This window comes from Bidens hawaiensis, unplaced genomic scaffold (assembly GCF_021521415.1).
Source record: "Bidens hawaiensis isolate Kalapana, Puna unplaced genomic scaffold, B.hawaiensis_p1.1 tig00028739_1, whole genome shotgun sequence".
Classification (NCBI taxonomy): Eukaryota; Viridiplantae; Streptophyta; class Magnoliopsida; order Asterales; family Asteraceae; genus Bidens; species Bidens hawaiensis.
Genome location: NW_027494703.1, coordinates 90,846 through 112,655, shown reverse-complemented (window position 1 = coordinate 112,655; position 21,810 = coordinate 90,846). Strand labels below are relative to the sequence as shown.

The following is a 21,810-nucleotide window of genomic DNA, read 5'->3' as shown; positions in this document are numbered from 1 at the left end:
ATCGATTCTTGGTAAGGGCTTTTTCCTTTATTTTTGTTGTTTTATAGTCAATTTTTAATTTTGTTGTGTCTAATTATTATGCACCTGTATAGCTTGAATTTGTATTATGTATTAAAACTTTATAATTTGGATACGTCGGTAAATAAAGACAATCCACCGTAAGAATGGATTGTTCGCTTATACAAGCGAACATGTCTTTACACATTTATAAGAGTTAGTGTTATCTCAAAATCACCTTTTAATATGGATATATGTTTACCTGTAGTTCTGGTAGTATACCACTTGTGTTGCAAACAATAATGGCTGATATCGCACCAAAACCGTTCATCACTTTGGAGAAGTTGCTTCCGCTAATGTCATAATTTCTGTCTTTGTTTGATCTTCCTTTAAGAGAATATCAACATAGCAATCCAAAAGAGCATCAAACATTAACATAATAAAATGTACACTTGTAACCAAAAGGCTAACATTTAACTTAGGTAGGACTTTATTTAGGGTGCTACTAAACGTACGCCCTTCTCACAAACTTGTGGGTAAACCCCAATTATCTCTCTCACAAGGGGGGTATGTAAAGGGGGTGCGTTTAGACACACCCATTATATATACTTCCTGAATTTCATCGTAGTGTAGGAAGCTAAACGTCTCGTTTAAGGAAATCCAAATGATCAAAGTAGATCTGATAAAGTAGGCAAAGGGTTCAGGTTAACACTATATATGTGGTTTTTTTTTTGTTTGGGTCATGTTAGGTTGAGCTTAAAGTTCCTTTAGTAGTTTTTAGGGATTACCCAACCTTGAAAACTAGTTAAGAATTTACACTAGACTCCTTACATAGCAAAAAAGATGACACCTACCATCTCGAAATAGTACCACAAGAAGAATCATAATATAAGTGAAGGTTAGAACCACAGAAATTCCTAACCATCTTCTCATTGATGACAACGTAGGAACCAAAAGTGCGAATACAAAGTAGGCAACACCGGTTATCACTATGAAACATTGTAGTCTCAAAGGTGAATCACTAAATTCTGAATTGATTTCCTGCAACCATTAACTACCGTTACGTTTGACCAAGCATTGTTTCAAATTAATCACAGTGATAATACCTTAAGGGCTTTCCCTCCAAGAAGTAAGAACCCCATGTTCCCGAGAAGAAGGATCGAAAACTGAAGAACCCAGGTTACATAATACATTTCCCTCCCTTTACAAGTTGAAAACATACTATTAGAAAATATTAATATTAAGGTAGTTGGTTCAAGTATAAGTGACAATAATTTCAAACCTCTAACTTTAAAATTGCATTTTTATCTCAAATTGGTCAAAGTATTAGAAAATATTAATATTGTTTAGGAGGGGAATGGGTGAAGTTTATTTTACTAAATGGAGCTCATCCATTTATTGTTCACAAACTCATACTAGCAAAAGGACATAATTTTAGTTTAAGTTCAAAGTTGTGTGACATAATTTTAGTTTAAGTTCAAAGTTGTGTGACAATCCACCGTAAGAATGGACAGAAATAACTAACCAAAAAGATAGCCCATAAGATCTCGGTATCTAATAAAACGTTTTCCATCGACAAAATGAAATTCAGATAAGAGCCAGTTAGCGTAGGCCGTAAATAGCCCCACAACTATCAAGCTAGTAATGCCCCAGGTCCATCCTAGAGGCACCAACATCAGGTTTGAAAAGCTTAATATGTATCCACAGTTGAAACTTGTTATTAGCAGTAAACCAACTTGACCAAACGAGTCTGCAATGTACAAGTGAATGGATATTCATGACTATTCATTAATGAACACAAATGAAATAATTGATAATATAAGTATATAACTCTATGGCTAAGTGAACATGACCATGGTCGATGGTGTGGGCCGATTCTAGATCTTTAACTGGACCAGGACCGCCTTTTAGTGGACTTGTGGGTTCGACTTGTAGTGATCTGCCGGCGCTGTTTGCTTCTGAGTCCATTGTTATAAACAAAATTCAAGATTCAGAAAATGTAAGAACCATTATGGTAGGTAGTTGTAGAAAGTTATGAATTTAAGGTTGATTTTTTACTTAGGCCTGCCAATTATTATTTAATTAGTAATTTGGTTTCCCCGGTGACTAAAAGACTAGATGATTTTGACCGTTAATGTTTCTTTGATTAAAATATTGTTGAATTTAACCGGTGTAGGTGCCTCCTTTTGATTTATAATTTTTTTTTTGTGGTGTTGTTGTGAACGGCGATTTATATTTTGGCTTGTGATAAATTACCCTGCCAATATAAAACGATATATAATGCTAAAGTGCAATACAAATCAGTTGATTCTACTAGAAAATACGCCATTTTTCTATGAAAATTTTGAACTGATTTCTTACCTCATATATTTTCAACAAATCTCCAACAAACATAAATAATTGATTAACCAGACGTTCGGGGTATATCGGTTGTTCGTATGATAGAAAGTTCGTTTATGTTCGTCTGTTTACTATATGAACCGGACACGGACAAAAAGTTTTGTTCGGTAAGCTTAACGGACGAATACAGACAAAGGTTTCGTTCGTTCAATAGTGTTCGTGAACGTCTGGTAATGTCCGTCTGATAACGTCTGTTTAATAGTGTGTGTGTGTGTGTGTCAATTTAAATTCCTTGAAGAATGAAGAAATTGAAGATTGCTTCTCGTGAAACACTTGAAGTTTGTGGATTTCGAACACCAAAACATTATTTTGATATGATTATGTGTTTTGGTTACTATGTTAAGTTTAAGTATTTTTGGATATCATATGGTGTAATGTTCATTAGTGTTTATGTCAAGTATTTTGATATGTTCGTGTTTGTTTGTTCATTAACATTCATTAGTGTCCACTGGTGTTTGTTTGTCCATTAGCGTCCGTTAGTGTTCGGTTGCCCATTAGTATCCGTTAGCGTCCGTTTACAATACTAGTGAGCGGACACTGACAAACTTAATTTCTTAATGAACGGACACGGACACGAATTTTCGTTCGGTAGGGTGTTTGTGAACCGTTTGTTTGTCCGACAAAAGCTTAACAGACGAACATGAATAATGTCTCACCTGGTGGTTGTTCAGTCCACTTACAGTCCAATAAATAAACCATAATTGTGCCACAATGTTACAATAAAATAGCAACGACACGTTATTCCATCAAAAAAAACGTTGCTAAAATGGTGGGTCCAGAAAATTTAGCCAGTGGGTGAAAAAAAAAGTTTAACCTAGAACAAGTCAATTCAAACTAAAACAAGTCAAACCAAAATGGGTCGGGTCAAACCAAAACGGGTTGAGTAAAAAATTTACATTAAACAAACTACGTATAGAAATGTAAACAATAAATTTCATTAAAGATAAACAAAATACCTATTACAATTGACCTCTACATGAGTTGATCTTTTAAAAACGGTTAATTACAGTTTCATTCGTAACACATAAAGATGCTTCTTTTTCAACACTACAAATTACGCAAGCATTCAAAAATCTTCACCAATTCGATTAAGTAAATTTGTCTTTATGATCTTCATTTCCGAAAAACATCTCTCAACCATTACGGTCGCAATAGACAAAACTAATGTTAACTTTAATAATCGATAAACCAAATGAAAAGAAATATGTTTCCTTGTTTCCACCATACCTTTAGCAAGATCCGTAATACCTTTCAGATTAGCAAATCTTTCATCTTTTCGCACACTATCAATGTACAAACCAAGTTGAGATGCAAGAACAATTTTGTCCACATTATCAAAATCATATGGATAGAACTCACACAATCTCATTAACTTTAATGCATCAAACTTGGAAAATGAATCATACGGATTGAAAGCCAACATTGTTTGAAGTAAATCCGTGTTAATCTCTTTAAAACGATTACCGAATTCTTGACTTTACGTATCGACAACACTGTGGAAACAATAAAAAATATAATAATGTTGATTGGTGATTGTGTACCTTTGTTTTTTGGGTCTATAACCAGTGTCAACATCAACATGTGAAGCCGTATCACCGTAAGCTGTTCGCATCCCACTAATTCCAAATTTTCAATTAAAGTGCTTGAGCAATTAAGTAATATGGGCTTAATTATTATTGTTATAACAAAATTAAATTTGGGCTTAAAAATTTTGGGTTAAAATTTAAAAAGTTAAGTATGGGGCACTAAAAGAGTTAAGAATTGGTCACTAAAAGTTTTTTGTATGGGTCACTTAGGTCGTTAGACCTAATATATTACAAATTTATAAAGGAAACTATGGACTTGAGTTGGTGCAAACGCTCCCCCTGGCCGAACACTGGATCCGCCCTGTGCTAAATTACGACAAACCTTTGTCAGTATATACGTTTATTAATTATACTTCCAACTATTTCTTCAGGAAATATTATATTTTGAAATATTATAATATAGATATTAAAAGTTAGGGTAAAGTTAAAATACAAAGGACAACAAAAATGAGAATGGTGAGAAGGAATCTAATCCATTGATCTTAGATTTGGATGATGGAGATAAATTCAAGAATAAAAATTGAATAAAAATAGATGAGAAGGGCATGAAGATAATAACCCACTTATGAAGACATTCTCTCTCAACATGCAAGACACATGTCAATTCCTCTATCATTTTAAAACGTCTATAACTTTTTCATACGACATTTTTTTAAAAAAAAAATTTTACCATAATAACAAGCGTTTTTTTATCTTTAATATGAATATCATATTGTTATATAAAAATAAAAAAAAAGTTGGTGGGTTTTTTTATATTGTGTTATTAGGTTGTTCATTGTGTTTTTAATTGGGTTTTTCTATGCATTGTGTTATATATTTCGATCATTGTGTTTTTCAATTGATACTCATATGAAAGATAAAAATTAACACAAAGATTACGTCATTGTGTCTTTTGTGCTTCATTGTGTCTTTGTTTGTCTTTATACTTATCTTTGTGTTTTAGTCATTGTGATCAATATTCACTTAATTTGAGAAAAAGAGTATTATGTTGTTTGTGTATTACGTTCAAGGCATTGTGTAATATATAGATTCCATTGTGTTTTATGTTTCAGGTCATTGTGTTATACGTATTTAACATTGTGTCTTACGTTTCAGGCCATTGTGTTATACGTATTTACCATTGTGTCTTACGTTTCAGGTCATTGTGTTATACGCATTTACCATTGTGTCTTACGTTTCAGGCCATTGTGTTATACGTATTTACCATTGTGTCTTACGTTTCAGGCCATTGTGTTATACGCATTTACCATTGTGTCTTACGTTTCAGGCCATTGTGTTATACGTATTTACCATTGTGTCTTACGTTTTAGGCCAGTGTGTTATACGCATTTACCATTGTGTCTTATGTTTCAGGCCATTGTGTTATACGTATTTACCACCGTGTCTTACGTTTCAGGCCATTGTATTGTATCTTATGTTTCAGGCCATTGTGTTATACGAATTTACCATTGTGTCTTACGTTTCAGGCCATTGTGTTATATGCATTTATCATTGTGTCTTACGTTTCAGGCCATTGTGTTATATGCATTTACCATTGTGTCTTACGTTTCAGGCCATTGTGTTGTTATATGCATTTACCATTGTGTCTTACGATTCAGGCCATTATGTTGTTATATGTATTCATTATTGTGTTTTACGTTTCAGGTTATTGTGTAATATACATTCATCATTGTGTTTTATGTATTAGATAATTTGCTAGAATTTCTCATTATATATATATATAGAAACATGATCAAATATATTTTACTCTTAGCATGAAAACGGTGAGAACCAATTTGTTGTTATTATTAGGTTTATTTTTATAGGTGTTTGATGTTACTTTTTGTTCGTATTTGCTAATTTTCGATTATGAGACTTTATAAGTATTTGCTGATATTATTTTGTTGTTATTATTAGATGTTTTCTTTTGCTGTTATAAGTATTTGTTAGTATTTGTTGTTATTATTTTGTTCTTGATTTTGATTCTTTTATTGTAATTTTTAGGTTCTTTTATTTGTTATTATAAATCATTGTTTATGTAGATTGGTATTGTAGTTGATTTGTTTCTTACGTTCTCATTTTTTTTATAAATTGGTATTATTTCCTACGTTCTCATGTTAAGATTAAAATGTACATGAACCTTCCCATATATGTATATATATATATATATATATATATACTATTGCACAACGGTGTTATTAGTATTTTAAAAAAACACAATGATCAGATGGAAGACACAATAGCGAAAAATACAATAACAAACACAAAGACACAATGACGTAAAAAGACACAATGACGTAAATTATTTTTTATTCTTATATAACAAAATTATACTCATATTAAAGGTAAAAAAACGCTTGTTATTATGGTGAAATTTATTTTTTTTTAAAATATCATATGAAAAAGTTATAGCCGTTTAAAAATAATTGGGAATTAAAATGTGACTTGCATGTGGAAAGAGAAAATGTGTTATACCATTTTTCCTTTGGCCCCTACATGACGCATGCCAACTAATTATGGCTTCTCATCCTTCTCATTTTTGTTCCCTTTTGTATAATAACTTGGCCCATTAATTTACTTTTATTATCTTAAATATTATGCTATTGTCCAAAGTTAAATAATAAATATTAACATTATCATAATATTATTATTTGTATTATTGTTATAATTTTTTTTTAATAAACGTCATTCATATATAAAATTTATCATTACCATTAGTAATAAAAAGTACTGTAATAAAGAAGTTGCCTTTATTGTAAAATTGTTGGACAGATCCGTTCCTCAATTTTGTAGAAAAAGGCAGAGGAAAATCGTAGGAAATCATTTTCTCACGAGCATTTTCCATGCAAATTATTTTTGTTGGAAGCTCACTTTTCCGACAAATTCTTTGGCCAGGAATCGTCCAGTTTTTTGGTAGTGACGTTTTAAATTCTCTATTAGTTTTTCTTTATTTCGTGTCTTGCTTGGGGAATCAAAGACTCCATCTTAGGATTCATAGAAGATATTCATTATTTCAGTGACACCACAAAATTATTTTGTAGCAACATTACCAATCTTTGGTCTCTCTCCATACTTATTTACCCAATTTTATTTACTTTTTATACATGTAGAGTGAAGCCAGAAAACATGTGAATGAAGGAAGAAGTTTACAACTTGGTTATTCTATTACATGAATATACTTATTTTTTAACTACAGATTTTATAATCAAGTTTATATACTTTTCTATATAATATAAAAATTTATCTCTAATATTGGATGATATCATCCTCAAAGGTCGTCTCACCTCATAAAATAAAAAAAAGTATATACTAGACGCTTATGATTCTTGTAACAGATTATAGAATGTAATAAGGAGGAAAACATACATATACACAGAGGTAAAATACATCATAGGGATATAAGTAAACCATTCTTGTTTGCATATATGTATAAATCACAATGAAACACCAAAGCTATAATTTGATTGACATAACTAGTTTACTCATATGAAGAAAGTAATTGGGGTTACATGTATGTCATCGTCATCGTACTCAGTATATCCTACCAATAACAAAGTTATGGTAGGGTCTGAGGAGGGTAAGAAGTATACAACCTTACCTCTACCTCATAGGGATAGAGAAATTGCTTTCGGTGAGACCCCCGGCCAATTGGTGCACGTACCTGTAACATTCCGTTTTTCGCTCGGTTAATATAATAATAATATTTGATGTTATGAGATGAGCTTGTGTTGGGTTAAGTCTTATGAGTAATGGACTTGGGTTATTAAAGGAAAGGTCGTGGGCTTAAGCCCACTACCTATGATATATAAACCATAATTACCCATTAATCCATTCATTTTTTACATATTCCATACACCATCCAAAACACACACTTAAGCTATCTCCCATATTTCTCTCTTTCTCTAACAGAAACCAAGAAGAAGAATCGATCCCGACCCGAGGTAATGATAGTATGATATTGTACGGATCCAAACCCGCTAGATATAGTCGCGAAACGACGAGCCGACACCCTCAACCGTTAAAGTCACAAGATCCGGATGGAATCGGGTATAAACCGGTCAAAAGATGAGCTTAGGGGTCACCCTAGCTCAGATCTGGATCGAACGGGACGAAAAACGGTGAAAACGGTGCGAAAATACGTTTTTCCGGCCACCGCTCGTTTTTTACAGCGATGGCGGCGCCAGAAAAGGTGTACGAGGTAAGGGAATGTCAGAGAATGTTTCTGATATTCTCTAACCTAACCCTAATTCGTTAGCAAGGAAATGACGAACTAGCAGTAATTCGTTAACGGGGGGATGACGAACTAGCAGTGATTCGTTAAGGGGGGGATGACGAACTAGCATTGATTCGTTAAGGGGGAAATAACGAAGTAACACTAATTCGCCATGACCATTTGTAAGGCCCCGTTACCGGTAGCCCTACTTTCGTGTTGGATTTACTCATAATCGCAGTTCTAAATATCAGAGTTAATTAAAACATTCGCGGAATATAAAAGCTTTCATAAAACATTTCATAACAAAATACGTCTTGTCTTAAAACATCATTTTGTCTTTCAAAATAAACGAAACATTAAACTTAAACGTCTTGAGTCTTCCGATGCCAGCCTCTTATTCAGTATCACGTGTCTCCTCAAGCGAGCTGCCTCATCCTACTCACCTGCGTGCATACTAAAAGTCAGCTACGCTGAGTGAGTTCTAGTTAATCATACACTATGCAATACACATAAACTTATATTCTTCCATTCATACTTTCATACTTTCATACTTTCTTTTGTATTAACTTACTTTCATATCTTACGTTATAAAGAGCATTACGCCCTACATTCCTCAAGTATTATTAGGGCTCGGTACCCTCCTTCCTCGAGTATTATTAGGGCTCGGTACCCTCCTTCCTCGAGTATTATTAGGGCTCTGTACCCTCTTTCCTCGAGTATTATTAGGGCTCGGTTCCCTCTTTCCTCGAATATTAGTAGGGTTCGGTTCCCTAGTTCTCGAATATTAGTAGGGTTCGATTCCCTCTTCGTTACCGTACATCCATCCTTTCCTGCTTTTATTAACTTTATCACATTCATACACATAAGCATACATATCATACTTACCTTATACTTAGCGTTACAACCTGACAGTACGTGCAATATCCGAAGATCGTTCACGTACCGTCAAGCAATCATTCATACATATCACATTATTCACATAAGGCATACACTTATCTCTTAGGATAAGCGTATTAACAAACATATCGAGTATGCACACAGCCCCGAAAACATAACACATAAATGGGGCTAGAAACTCACCTGAACACGGTTACGTTCACCGTTAATCGTAATCCCTTTCTTCAGTTGTGCACGGCTGACTATATAACAAGTATACGTATCAATTAACTATCACTTCTCATATCATCTTTCTAGTCTTAACTAGTACCCACAACGAACAGGGGTCCGGGGGCAGCGCCCCTGGCAGCGGGGTCTAAGGGCGGCAGCCCCTAGCAGGGTCCAAGGGGCAGAGCCCCTGGCTGGGGTCGAGCTGCCAGGTCAGCTTGGAAAAATTTTATTTACATTAACTGTCTTAACACATTTTCCATTAGGTTTTTAATTTATTTTCTAAGCGAACTTAACTTTAGGCGAAGTTAAACCTTAAGCGAACTTAACTTTAGGCTAAGTTAAACCTTAAGCGAACTTAGCTTTAGGCGAAGTTATCAGTTAGGCGAACTTGGCCTTAGGCGAAGTTACCAGTTAGGCGAACTTGGCCTTAGGCGAAGTTACCAGTTAGGCGAACTTGGCCGTAGGCGAAGTTAAGCCTTGAAGGCGAAGTTAACCTTTGAAGGCGAAGTTACCGTTTTGAAGGCGAAGTTGCCCAGTTCGCAGGCGAAGTTGCCCAGTTCGCTACGGGTTTGGTTTTTATCACGCATTTTGGCGATTTTAATACCCTTGTTATGGTTCGACATCACCCACTAACGTTCCTTAACCATTTCGTTCGTATATATATATCCCGTATAAACTATAAAGCTTGGATCTTTAAGCTTAAGGACATTCAATAAAACATAAACTTTAAAGGTCAAGAACATACCTTTTGTGCTCGTTTGGATCTCGTTTAACTTGTTTAATCACAACTAATCGTTTACTCTCTCTCGGATCTTGCTCGTTTATGGTGTGGGTGTGTTTGGAGTGTGTAGAGATTATGATGGAAATGAAATGAGGGTTTAGGGTTTTAGCTTGGTTTAGGGGATATTTATATCTCTTAAAGCCCATGGACCTAAGGCCCATTCTCATTTAACCCATCTCAATTAATCTAAGTCCATGATCCGTTCTTTACTCGATATTAATTAATTAATAACGCGAAATCACTAAACGTAACTTTCTTTATTCAACATTATAAATTTTAGGATGTTACACCATTCGTTAAGGGGAATAACGAATTAGCAGCAGTTCATTAAGACCAATTTATTATGAAGGCCAGTTCGTTAATAAGACCAATTCGTTATCTGGATTAATTCGTTATATAAGCCAATTCGTTAAGAAATAACGAAGGAGGCAAGGAGCCTCCTTCGTTAACGAGCTGGATAACGAATTAGACTTTGAAATAATGACAGAAAGGTCCCTAGACTTATAATATAATGGATTAATAAAGAAGCCCTCGAACTTTTGAGTTAGCAATAAAATAATAGTTAAGAACTCTAATGAAAAATGTGTTAAGACCGTTAATGGAAATAAAATTTTCCCAAGCTGACCTGGCAGCTCAACCCCAGCTAGGGGCTCTGCCCCTTGGACCCTGCTAGGGGCCGCCGCACCTAGAACCCCGCTGCCAGGGGCGCTACCCCCGGACCCCCGTTCGTTGAGGGTTATAACTAGACTAGAAACGCGATATAAGTTGTTATAGTTAACTGATACGTGTAATTGTTATATAGTTAGTCGCGCACAACTAAGGAAAGGAATAACAATTAACGATGAATGTAACCGAGTTCAGGTGAGTTTCTAGCCCCACTTCCTTGTTATGTTTTCGGGGCTGTGTGCATACTCAATGTGAACGTTAATACACTTACCTTAAATTGTAAGTGTATGCTATAATGATTGATGTGATAGTATGTAAGAATGTTATGAATGAATGTCTGTCGGTGTGTGAATGATCTTCGGATATTGCGCGTACCGCCAAGGGAATGATCTCCAAGTGGTTATTAGTGTGTGTAAATGTTATGATGTAACTTGGTTATTATGTAAATGATGTAATGGCAGAAAGTGTGTTGTAGACAAGTAGAGGTAGAGTGTGATAGAAGTGGCAAGGGTCTAGTAAGGGTGTTAGTGGCATAACGATAGTACGTGGTAGGGTAAGCCTATACGTGCCTTCGTTATTAAGTGGCATAACGTGAGTGCGTGGTAGGGTAAGCTTGTACGTACCTTCGTAATTAAGTGGTATAACGTGAGTACGTGGGAGGGCAAGCCTCTATGTGCTTCCGTAAACAAGTGGCTAGGACGTAAGGGGCAGTGGAGAGGTTAAGCGATAAGGTGAACAAGTTAGACAGAGGACCACATGTCTTTGGACACGTATATAATTGCATGTAATGGTTGTATGGTAAGTTGCTTGATTAACTAGAACTCACTCAGCGTAGCTGACTTTTAGTATGTGCGCAGGTGATCAGGCTAAAGAGCTAACATGAGGATGGCACATGGCATGGATTGAACGGGCTGGCATCTGAAGATGGAAGAAACGATGATTTAAATATGATGTTTTATGTTACGGTTTTAAAGAAAATATTGAATGTTTTGTAATGAATAGTTGAAGTTAATGTTTCCGCGAAAAGTTCTAATTAACTCTGATTTGTGAGAACTGTGTTTATGAGTAAATCCGACGTCAAAGTAGGGCACCGGGACCGGGCCGTTACAGTACTCTTGTCTTTCGGCTATCAACGCCACCACATGATGCCAAATTAACTTTCCGCCACTTTTAACGTTATTTTCACAAGATTAGTAAAATAACGTCAAAATTTTTGCAATTTCACTTTTGCCCACCCGAGCGTTCACACATATATACATTATATGCGCGCACCGCAAACAGGGAGTTTGGGGATACATGTATGTAGCATGTGTATTTTACACATACTTAACCACATTAAAATTAGAGTGGGTTGTAATTTTGTCTATGTGGTTTCTTCAATTTTGTCATTTCCATCTAAAAAGTCCTTACGACCATTCTCAAGGTTTCTAAAAGTTGGAATTTTGCGTCATGTCACAAACTCTGTCAATTAATTCTTTCAACTTGAAGGGCACTTTAGTGTTTTTCTTAACTCGTATACAAGTTCTTAATGTTGATGGTACAACGATATAGCTGATTAAAATACAACCAATTAAAATAATCATAAAAGAAAACAAAAGGGTCTCTCTTCTCAACTAGGGATGTTTGTGTAACATTCTACTTTTGATAATAATAAATAAAAGAATATCGTTTATTTAACAGTGTGTTATTATTTAGTTAAGTTAAATAATAATAATTGAGTGTGAGCTTGGACAATAAAATATGGAATAAGGGATGGTGATGGCCTTAGGGGTATTTAAACACCCTTAAACCTCCCTAAACCGTAAACCCTCATTTGTACATTTGCCTCCATACAGACTCAAAAAACACACACGAACACTCTCCTTAAATCCATATCCAAATCTGAGCCAAAAGAGGACAGATTCTTGTTCAAGCATCACCAAACAACTAGTAAAAAACCTAGATTAACGTGTTAAATCAAGTCCAAAGCAAAACCGAGCCATAAGAGGTACATTTATAGTTTAAAGGTCATGTATTTTGTGTCAGTTTGCCAAACGCTTTAGTAGGATGATGAATCGGACCTCATGTTGTTAGAAAAACTTACACTTTGTAATAAACAAGTTGTTTGGGATGAGTCGGGACGAACTAGTGACGTTCAGACCAAGTTAAAGTAAGAAAATGAAGTTGTTATGGCACATAACTCGTTTCATAAGTAAAACGGACATAACGGGATGTAAGAAAGTGATTAGAATGGATAGGCGTGAAAAAACATATTCGAATTGAGTTCTAGAGAAAATCGATACGTTTGGAGGAAAACGAATCGAATCGAAGTGAAATTAATCGAATCGAATTGAAACTGTCACACCCCGACCAAAGGCGGCGGAACATGCCGGGATGCGACGGATTGCCCATAAGCGCATGACACTATTTAAAGCGACAACATTTAACAAAATTCATTTAATTTCACAACAACAAAATGTCACATAACATACTTGTTCATACGATAAACATAACAAAATATATCAAATAAAATGTTGTTCATTTTACTAATATCCTAAAGGTCTTTGATAGTGTTTTCTTCCACGATCTCGAATCAACCTAAATGCAAACCTGTAACATTGTATAAAACAAAGCTTATCAACACAAAGGTTGGTGAGTAATTCATAGTTTGGACAAATATGTATATAATAAGAAATGCCACAACTTGTATACGAAACAATAAATAAAAGCAATAATTTGAATAATAATGAGGTCGCTAATAAGAATAAATTAGCGGCACCGTCTATAAAAGAATAACAAATAGATTCGGATTTCCAATGAGATCGTTAATAAGAATACATTAACGACGCCATGCTATAAGAGAATACTAGATAGTTCACGGATTTATGAATCAACCCTCCAAAAGCGGTAGACACATTAGCATGTAAGCATGTAAGCATAGAACACCAAATCGAGCATTTATTTAAGTAAAGTATACAATAACGTTTGTGGTTTAAGACTCAAGTATAAAGCATTTAATTTGAATAACTATGCAATGTCACCCCCAAAACGAAAGATGGAAAAAGGGGTATGAAAGTACTCACGTTCAAGTAATAAACTTGAAAGATGGATGATTTGAATTTTAATCGGAACGACGGGTTTAACGAATGAAGCCTAAAATAAAAGAAGTCTTGTATTAGGAAAATTGTCTTGAAAGTCTTTAAATAAAATAAATGTTTAGAAATGTAAACAATTAAATTTCAAGGTTTAAAATGTAACTATTTAAGAAATTATAACAATAGTCCTTTTAAAATATAAGTTTGGTCGAAACAGGGTCAAAGTATCTAGCCTTAAATTTACTCAACCTATGTTAAGTAATAAGCTGGGTAAAATGCAAGAATGCAAGTCCCTTTATAAAATAGATAATAAAACGGGTTTTAACGAGTGTACGGGTTATTGGTTCGGGTCTTGAAAATTGGTCAAACCCGAAGTCAACTTTTCAAAATATTAAATGTTATGGAGAACTCATAAAAATCAAGTAATACTTAACCAAGTATGTAGTTTTATTGTTTTAGAAATAACAACGTACGTTAAGCAAGTGTTCGGTTTAGTCGGTCCAAACTTTGTTATGAAATCAAGTTGGATCCAACATTTCCAAGTATTTAAGAAATAATTAAAATCAGTTTATAAAGTATTTTTAAAGTTTTATACAAGTCTTGATATCTAAAAACACACTTGTGTGTCTTAAGCGAGTGAAAGTCGATTTAGTTCGGTTTGGTTCGGTTTCCATCTCACAATAAGTTCAAAGATGGTTGCCACATGCCCAAATATCAAAGAACTTGTATAATAATTTATAAATGATGATACTTTAGTTTTACAAACAAAAAGTTAACAATAAAGTCTTTAAACAAAAGTTCGGTTTTCGGTTCGGATCTTGTTTCGGGTTAAGACCGAGGTTAGATTTCACAAACCCATAACCATAGAACTTATAAAAATGATTTTAGTAACTTAAATCCAACATAAAGTATGTTTAAACAATTATTAAACAAAACTAGTAAACAAGTTCGGTTTATGGTTTGGAGCTATTTACGGTTAAACCGAGGCTAGTCTCTTCAAATCCATAACCATGGAACTTCATAAATATGATATAAAAAATAAAATGAGCAGAAGTTAAGCATGATTAATATGTATAAACAAGTTATATAAGTATATATATATATATATATATATATCAAGGACCACGAAAGTCCCCCATGTAGCGTTGCCTTACGAGGTCCGTCACTCCACCGATCGAGACCGGGGAAGGGACTACCAAAGATAAAAAGAGGTGTATATTATATATATGTTGTATAACAAGCTTCAAGTATTAACAAGTTGATTAAAATGAAAAACTATGGTTAGTTTGACTTGGGAAGTCAAACTACCAAGAATATGAAAAACAAGAACAACCTTTAGATCTTAAGAATTGAGACAGGATTTGGAGTAAGAGCAAGTGTAAAAATGAAGGAGATGGGTGAGTATATATAGGGTAAGGATCAAGGGTTATTTCTAAGGTTCTCTTTCATGTTTGCATGCAAATAGGTTGGTTAAACAAGCAAGCAAAGCACAAAACAACAAGGAAAACGAAAATAAGTTGCAGATGCCACTAGGCGTCGCGCGACCAGTCCCCTGCCCTAGCCGCGCGGCGCGGCGTGTTTGGGGTGGGGTGGGTTGGCCCAGCTCGTCGTGCGTAGTTTGTTATGCGTCCCGGAAGTTCGTTTTCGATGTAATTTGATTGTTTTAAAGGCGTTTTCGAATCTGTAAAAGGGGTTTTTCAAATTGAACAAACAAGAATGATTTAGTAACATAAAAACAGATATTTTATATATTTGAAATGTTCGGTATATAAATCGGGTCGGTTTACAACATAAAAACAAATACAAGATAACCCGAATTTGACAAATATCACAGTATCCCCTACTTTAGGAAATTTCGTCCCGAAATTAAGTTGATGACGATGATGCAAATAAGTGTGGATACTTTTCCTTCATTGTGTCTTCTCGTTCCCAAGTAAACTCTGCGTCACGCCGTGATTCCCATCAAACTTTGACTAACCGAATATGACTACGCTTGGTTTTCTTCTCATTGTGATCTATGATCTCAACAAGTCGTTCAACAATGATCATCAACTCATCGACATGTACTTCGTCGAGAGGTATATGGAGATTACCCTCGGCTAAGCACTTTTTAAGATTTGAAATATGAAAAGTCAGATGAACACCGATAAGTTATTCCGGTAGTTTGAGTCGATAAGCTACCTTCCCAACACGTTCAAGAATTTTGAAAGGACCAACGCAACGAGGAGCTAGTTTACCCTTCTTTCCGAAACGGACTACCCCCTTGCAAGGAGATACTTTTAGAAGGACAAGATCGTCAACAATAAATTCGATCGGTTTTCGCCGTTTGTCGGCGTAACTCTTTTGACGACTTCTAGCGGCTAGGAGGTTCTTACGGATTTGATCGATCACGTCTGTGGCTTCTTGGACCATTTCGGGTCCCGTGATTTGAGCTTCACCGATTTCGTAATCGGGGAACGACATTTACAACCGTAAAGAGCTTCAAAAGGAGCCATCTTGATGCTAGAATGATAACTTTTATTATAATAAAACTCGATGAAAGGAATGTGAGTATCCCAATTCCCACCGAAATCAAGAACACATGCTCGTAGCATATCCTAGAGTGTTTGAATTGTACGTTCGGATTGACCGTTCGTTTGAGGATGATAAGCGTTGCTAAGATCGAGATGTTTTCCCAAGGTTTCTTGAAGTGAGCGCCAAAAATTAGAGGTAAAACGAGCATCGTGATCGGAGATGATAGACAATGGTAAACCGTGTCAGCACACAATTTCCCGAACATAGATTTGAGCAAGCTGCTCGACACAATACTTCTCGTGGATTGGGATGAAATGAGCAGATTTGGTTAAGCGATTGATGATCACCCAAATACTATCGTTGCCTTTTTGGATATTTGGTAGTTCAGTGATAAAGTCTATAGCAATGTCTTCCCATTTTCAAACGGGAATCTGTGATTGCTCGAGTAAACCAAAAGGTCGTTGGTGTGTGGCTTGACTTTTGAGCAAGTAAGACATTTAGATACAAACAAAACTACCAAAAGTTAGCACGCAGATCGGAATACATCTTATCCACACCAAGATGAACGGGATACCGCGAATTGTGAGCTTGGTCGAGTATACAAGTACTAAGGTCATTGCGATCAGGAACTCACAAACTATTGAGAAAGTACAAAAGGCCATCGGGTTTGGTTTCGAGTTGAAGTTCGGCTCCACATGACATTTTGTCGTACATGTTACCTTCTTAAACTGAGGTACACTGAGCTTGGAAGATACGAATTTGAAGATCGGTTTGAACAACAACGCTTAGAAGTAGAGCTGATTGAACATTAACCTTTCAACTTAGGGCGTCGACGAAAAATTCGCTTTACCGGGATGGTAGCGAATTTCGCAATCGTAATCACTAAGTAATTCGGCCCATCGTCGTTGTGACATTCGTCAATTTCAGGTCTTGTTTGTATTCGTTCATGCATTGCTTTATGTTGTAAACCGACCCGTTTGGTAAACTGGAACTCATGATATATAAAATAATTGATTTTTATGTTACCAAATTGTTCCCATTTGTTTAATTTCAAAAACCCATTTTACGGATTCGAAAACGGCTTTAAAACGACTAAAATACATCAAAAATGAACTTCCGAACGCGAAACGAACCACAACAAGACGAGCTGCCCCCCCCCCCTTGGGGCGCTCCCGTTCTCTTCGTGAAAAAGAAGGATGGTTCGTTTTGTATTTGAATTGATTATCGTGAACTTAACCAGCTTACTATTAAAAATCGTTATCCTTTGCCACATATCGACGATTTATTCGACCAACTTCAAGGCGCAACTTGTTTCTCCAAAATTGATCTTCGATTGGGTTATCATTAATTGTGTGTTCGCAAAGAAGACATTACTAAAACCGCTTTCTGTACTCGATATGGACATTTCAAATGTTTGGTTATGCCCTTCGGGTTGACAAATGCACCCGCGGTATTTATGGACCTCATGAACCGCGTTTGTAAACCATCCCTTGATAAATTCGTTATTGTCTTCATTGATGACATTCTCATCTTTTCCAAATCCAAAGCCGAACATGAACATCATTTGCTTTCCATTCTCGAGCTCCTTAGAAACGAATATCTATATGCCAAATTCTCCAAATGCGAATTTTGGCTCGAGGAAGTTCAATTTTTAGGACACATCGTAAATGACAAAGGTATTCATGTTGATCCCGCTAAAATTGACGCCGTTAAGGATTGGAAAACTTCAACAAGCCCCACGGAAGTTCGATCCTTCCTCGGTTTGGCCGGATATTATCGGCGTTTCATTTGGAATTTTTCCAAGATCTCTTTGCCTCTTACCTCTCTCACCCATAAAGGGTAACCCTTCGAATTGGGTTCGAAGCAAGAGGAAGCCTTTTGTACTCTCAATGAGATGCTTTGCAATGCTCCCGTTCTAACCCACCCGATGGAAACGACGATTTTGTTTTATTTTGCGATGCATCCCATCAAGGCCTTGGTTGTGTTCTCATGCAACGAGGTCAAGTCATCGCATACGCATCAAGACAACTAAAGGTCAACGAGAAAAACTATACGACTCATGATCTCGAACTTGGTGCCGTGGTTTTCGCTCTCAAAATCTGGAGACATTACTTTTATGGTACAAAATGTGTGGTTTTTACCGATCATAAAAGTCTTCAACATATTTTTGACCAAAAAGATCTCAACATGAGACAACTAAGTTGGGCTGAATTATTTAGTGATTACGATTGCGAGATTCGCTACCATCCCGGTAAAGCGAATGTTGTCTCCGACGCCCTAAGTCGAAAGGTTAATGTTAAATCCGCTCTGCTTTTAATCGTTGTTGTTCAAACCGATCTTCAAATTCGTATCTTCCAAGCTCAACGTACCTCCGATGAAGAGGGTAACATGTACGATGAAATGTCATGTGGAGCCGAACTTCAACTCGAAACAAAACCCCATGCTCTTTTGTACTTTCTCAATCATTTATGGATTCCCGATCGCGATGACCTTCTTACTCGTATACTCGACTAAGCTCACAATTCGTATTATTCCGTTCATCCCGGTGCGGATAAAATGTATTTCGATCTTCGTGCTACCTTTTGGTGGTCGGGTACGAAAAAGGACGTAGCGTTGTTTGTATCTAAATGTCTTACTTGCTCAAAAGTCAAAGCCGAACATCAAAGACCTTTTGGTTAACTCGAGCAACCACCGATTCCCGTTTGGTAATTGGAAGACATTGCTATGGACTTTATCACCAAATTACCCAACACCCAAAAAGGCAATGATAGTAATTGGGTAATTATCGATCGTTTAACCAAATCCGCTCATTTCATTCCGATCCGCGAGAAGTATTCTGTCGAGAAGCTTGCTCAAATCTATGTTCGGGAAATTGTGTGTCAACACGGTTTACCGTTGACTATCATCTCCGATCCCGATGCCCGTTTTACCTCTCATTTTTGGCGTTCACTTCAAGAAGCTTTGGGAACACGTCTCGATCTTAGAACCGCTTATCATCCTCAAACGGACGGTCAATCCGAACGTACGATTCAAACACTCGAGGATATGATACGAGTGTGTGTTCTTGATTTCAGTGGGAATTGGGATTCTCATCTTCCGTTCATCGAGTTCTCTTATATCAATAGTTATCATTCTAGCATCGAAATGGCTCTGTTTCAAGCTCTTTACGGTCGTAAATGTCGATCCCTGATTAGTTGGAACAAAATTGGTGAAGCTCAAATCACGGGACTCGAAATGGTCCAAGAAGCTACCGATGTCATTGATCAAATCCGTAAGAACCTCCTAGCCGCTAGAAGTCGTCAAAAGAGTTACGTCGACAAACGGCGAAACCGATCGAATTTAATGTTGACAATCTTGTACTTCTAAAAGTATCTCCTTGGAAGGGGTAGTCCGTTTCGGAAAGAAGGGTAAGCTAGCTCCTCGTTTCGTTAGTCCTTTCAAAATCCTTAAGCGTGTTGGGAAAGTAGCTTATCGACTCGAATTACCGCAAGAACATGCCTGTGTTCATCCGACATTTCATGTTTCAAATCTCAAAAGGTGTCTAGCCGAGGGTAATCTTCATATACATTTCGACGAAGTACATGTCGATGAGTCGTATTCGGTTAGTTTCGTTGGGAATCACGGCGTGGCGCGGAATTCACTTGGGAACGACAAGACTCAATGAATGAGAAGTATCCAAATTTTTTTGCATCATCATCTTCGTCTTAATTTTGGGATGAAATTTCCTAAAGTAGGGGATACTGTGACATTCGTCAATTTCGGGTCTTGTTTGTATTCATTTATGCATTGTTTTATGTTGTAAAGCTGCCCGTTTTGTAAACCGGAACTCATGTAATTTAAAATATTGGATTTTTATGTTACCAAATTGTTCCCATTTGTTTAATTTGAAAAACCCCTTTTACGGATTCGAAAACGGCTTTAAAATGACTAAAATACATCAAAAATGAACTTACAGACGCGAAACGAACCACAACTAGACGAGCTGGTCCAGCCCCCCCCCCCCCCCCCCCCCCCCCCGGGCACGCCTCACTGCATGACAATAGGGAAAGGGGAGGCCGCACGGTGCCTACACCGCCTGCTGCACAAATTCGTTTTTGTTGTTGTTTTGTGCTTTGCTTGTTTGTTTAACCAACCTATTTTCATATAAACATAAAAGGAACCTTGTAAAGAAGCCTTTGACCCTTACCCTATATATACACCCATCTCCTTCATTTTTACACTTGCTACATCTCAAAAAACTCTCTCATTTCTCCATAGATCCAAGGTTGTTTTATATATGAGTTCTTGAAGGTTTGACTTCCAAATGTCAAACCAAGCTTCATCTTTCATTCGATTTTACTTATGTAGTCTTATTAATACTTGTTTATGGTGGCACAACATATATATAATACACACCCCTTGTTACCTTTGGTAGTTGCTTCTCCGACTCCGGTTGGTTAAGCTTCGGACTTCGTAAGGCAAGGCTTCATGTAGGACTTTCGTGGTCCTTGATATATATATACTTATATAACTTGTTGCATATATTAATCTTGTTTAACTTATGCTCTTTTTAGTTTGTTTGTCATATTTATGAAGTTCTATGGTGGGGGTTTGTAGAGACTAACCTCGATTTAACCGTAAATAGTCCAAACCGTGAACCGAACTTTTGCTTACTAGTTTTGTTAAAATAGTTGTTTAAACATGTTTAATGTTAGATTTAAGTTACAAAAATCATTTTTACAAGTTCTTTGATATTAAGCATCTTTCTTATTAGTTATTTTAACTAATAAGGATAGTCAAACTCAATAAATTGTATTAATGAGATACTTAAATTTGTAATTTATGTATACTAAGGCACGCCGGAAAAAAAAATATACATCAAGGTATCTCCAATATACATTAATATATTATTTTACCTATAAATAATGAATATAATTGAATATTCAAAAAAGAAATATACGTCAATATAAAAAAAATACATCTAATAAAGTAATGCTCAATCCATGAAAATTAGCTGACATTAACCTGAAATTATAAAGTGGAATATTAATGTTGATATTATGGAAAATTTGATATTTAATTTATAATCAGAAAAATTTAATGTCTTACCGGAAAAAAACAATATAATGATAATAACTATGGTATCTCAGATTTAGATTTATAAGGTAAACTAAAATATTCCGTAAATCAATCGGGTAAATAATTTGAAATAATAAAGTTTTGTTATAACATTGATATTATGAAAGATTATAATTATAATTTATAACTGGATAATTTAAATGTGTCTTACCGGAAAAACGAAATAATGATATTATCCATGGATGAAGGTGATTTTTATTTAGAACCTAGAAGAACAACATGTAAAACAAATGTAAGGCCCCGTTACCGGTGCCTCACATTTGGTCGTTGGATTTACTTATAAACGCAGTTCATTATATCAGAGTTAATTAAAACATTTCGCGGAAGTAATAAAACTTAAAACCATTCGTTACAATCATCCAAAATCTTGTCTTT

The 21,810-nt window shown here is 35.7% G+C and overlaps 1 protein-coding gene across 1 annotated transcript; it reads right to left on the bottom strand.

The window, feature by feature from the left end:
- Positions 1–69: 69 nt before the first annotated feature.
- Positions 70–2,170, bottom strand: LOC143577583 (proline transporter 2-like). The gene is made up of 6 exons (XM_077061374.1): positions 1,851–2,170; positions 1,523–1,747; positions 1,104–1,198; positions 852–1,038; positions 260–384; positions 70–84 (listed from the first exon to the last, which is right to left on the bottom strand). Exons 1-6 carry the CDS (start codon positions 1,963–1,965, stop codon positions 70–72), a joined length of 762 nt encoding a protein of 253 aa, XP_076917489.1. The 5' UTR covers positions 1,966–2,170.
- Between the last annotated feature and the right edge of the window lie 19,640 nt (positions 2,171–21,810).

What these genes read in the sequence shown, in the direction of transcription:
- LOC143577583 (XM_077061374.1), bottom strand. Translation starts at nt 1,965, where the DNA reads ATGGACTCAGAAGCAAACAGCGCCGGCAGATCACTACAAGTCGAACCC. An exon ending in GGCCCACACCATCGACCATG is followed by an intron (nt 1,748 to 1,850) that starts GTCATGTTCACT and finishes TGTACATTGCAG; the next exon opens with ACTCGTTTGGTCAAGTTGGT. An exon ending in TTGGAGGGAAAGCCCTTAAG is followed by an intron (nt 1,039 to 1,103) that starts GTATTATCACTG and finishes TAATGGTTGCAG; the next exon opens with GAAATCAATTCAGAATTTAG.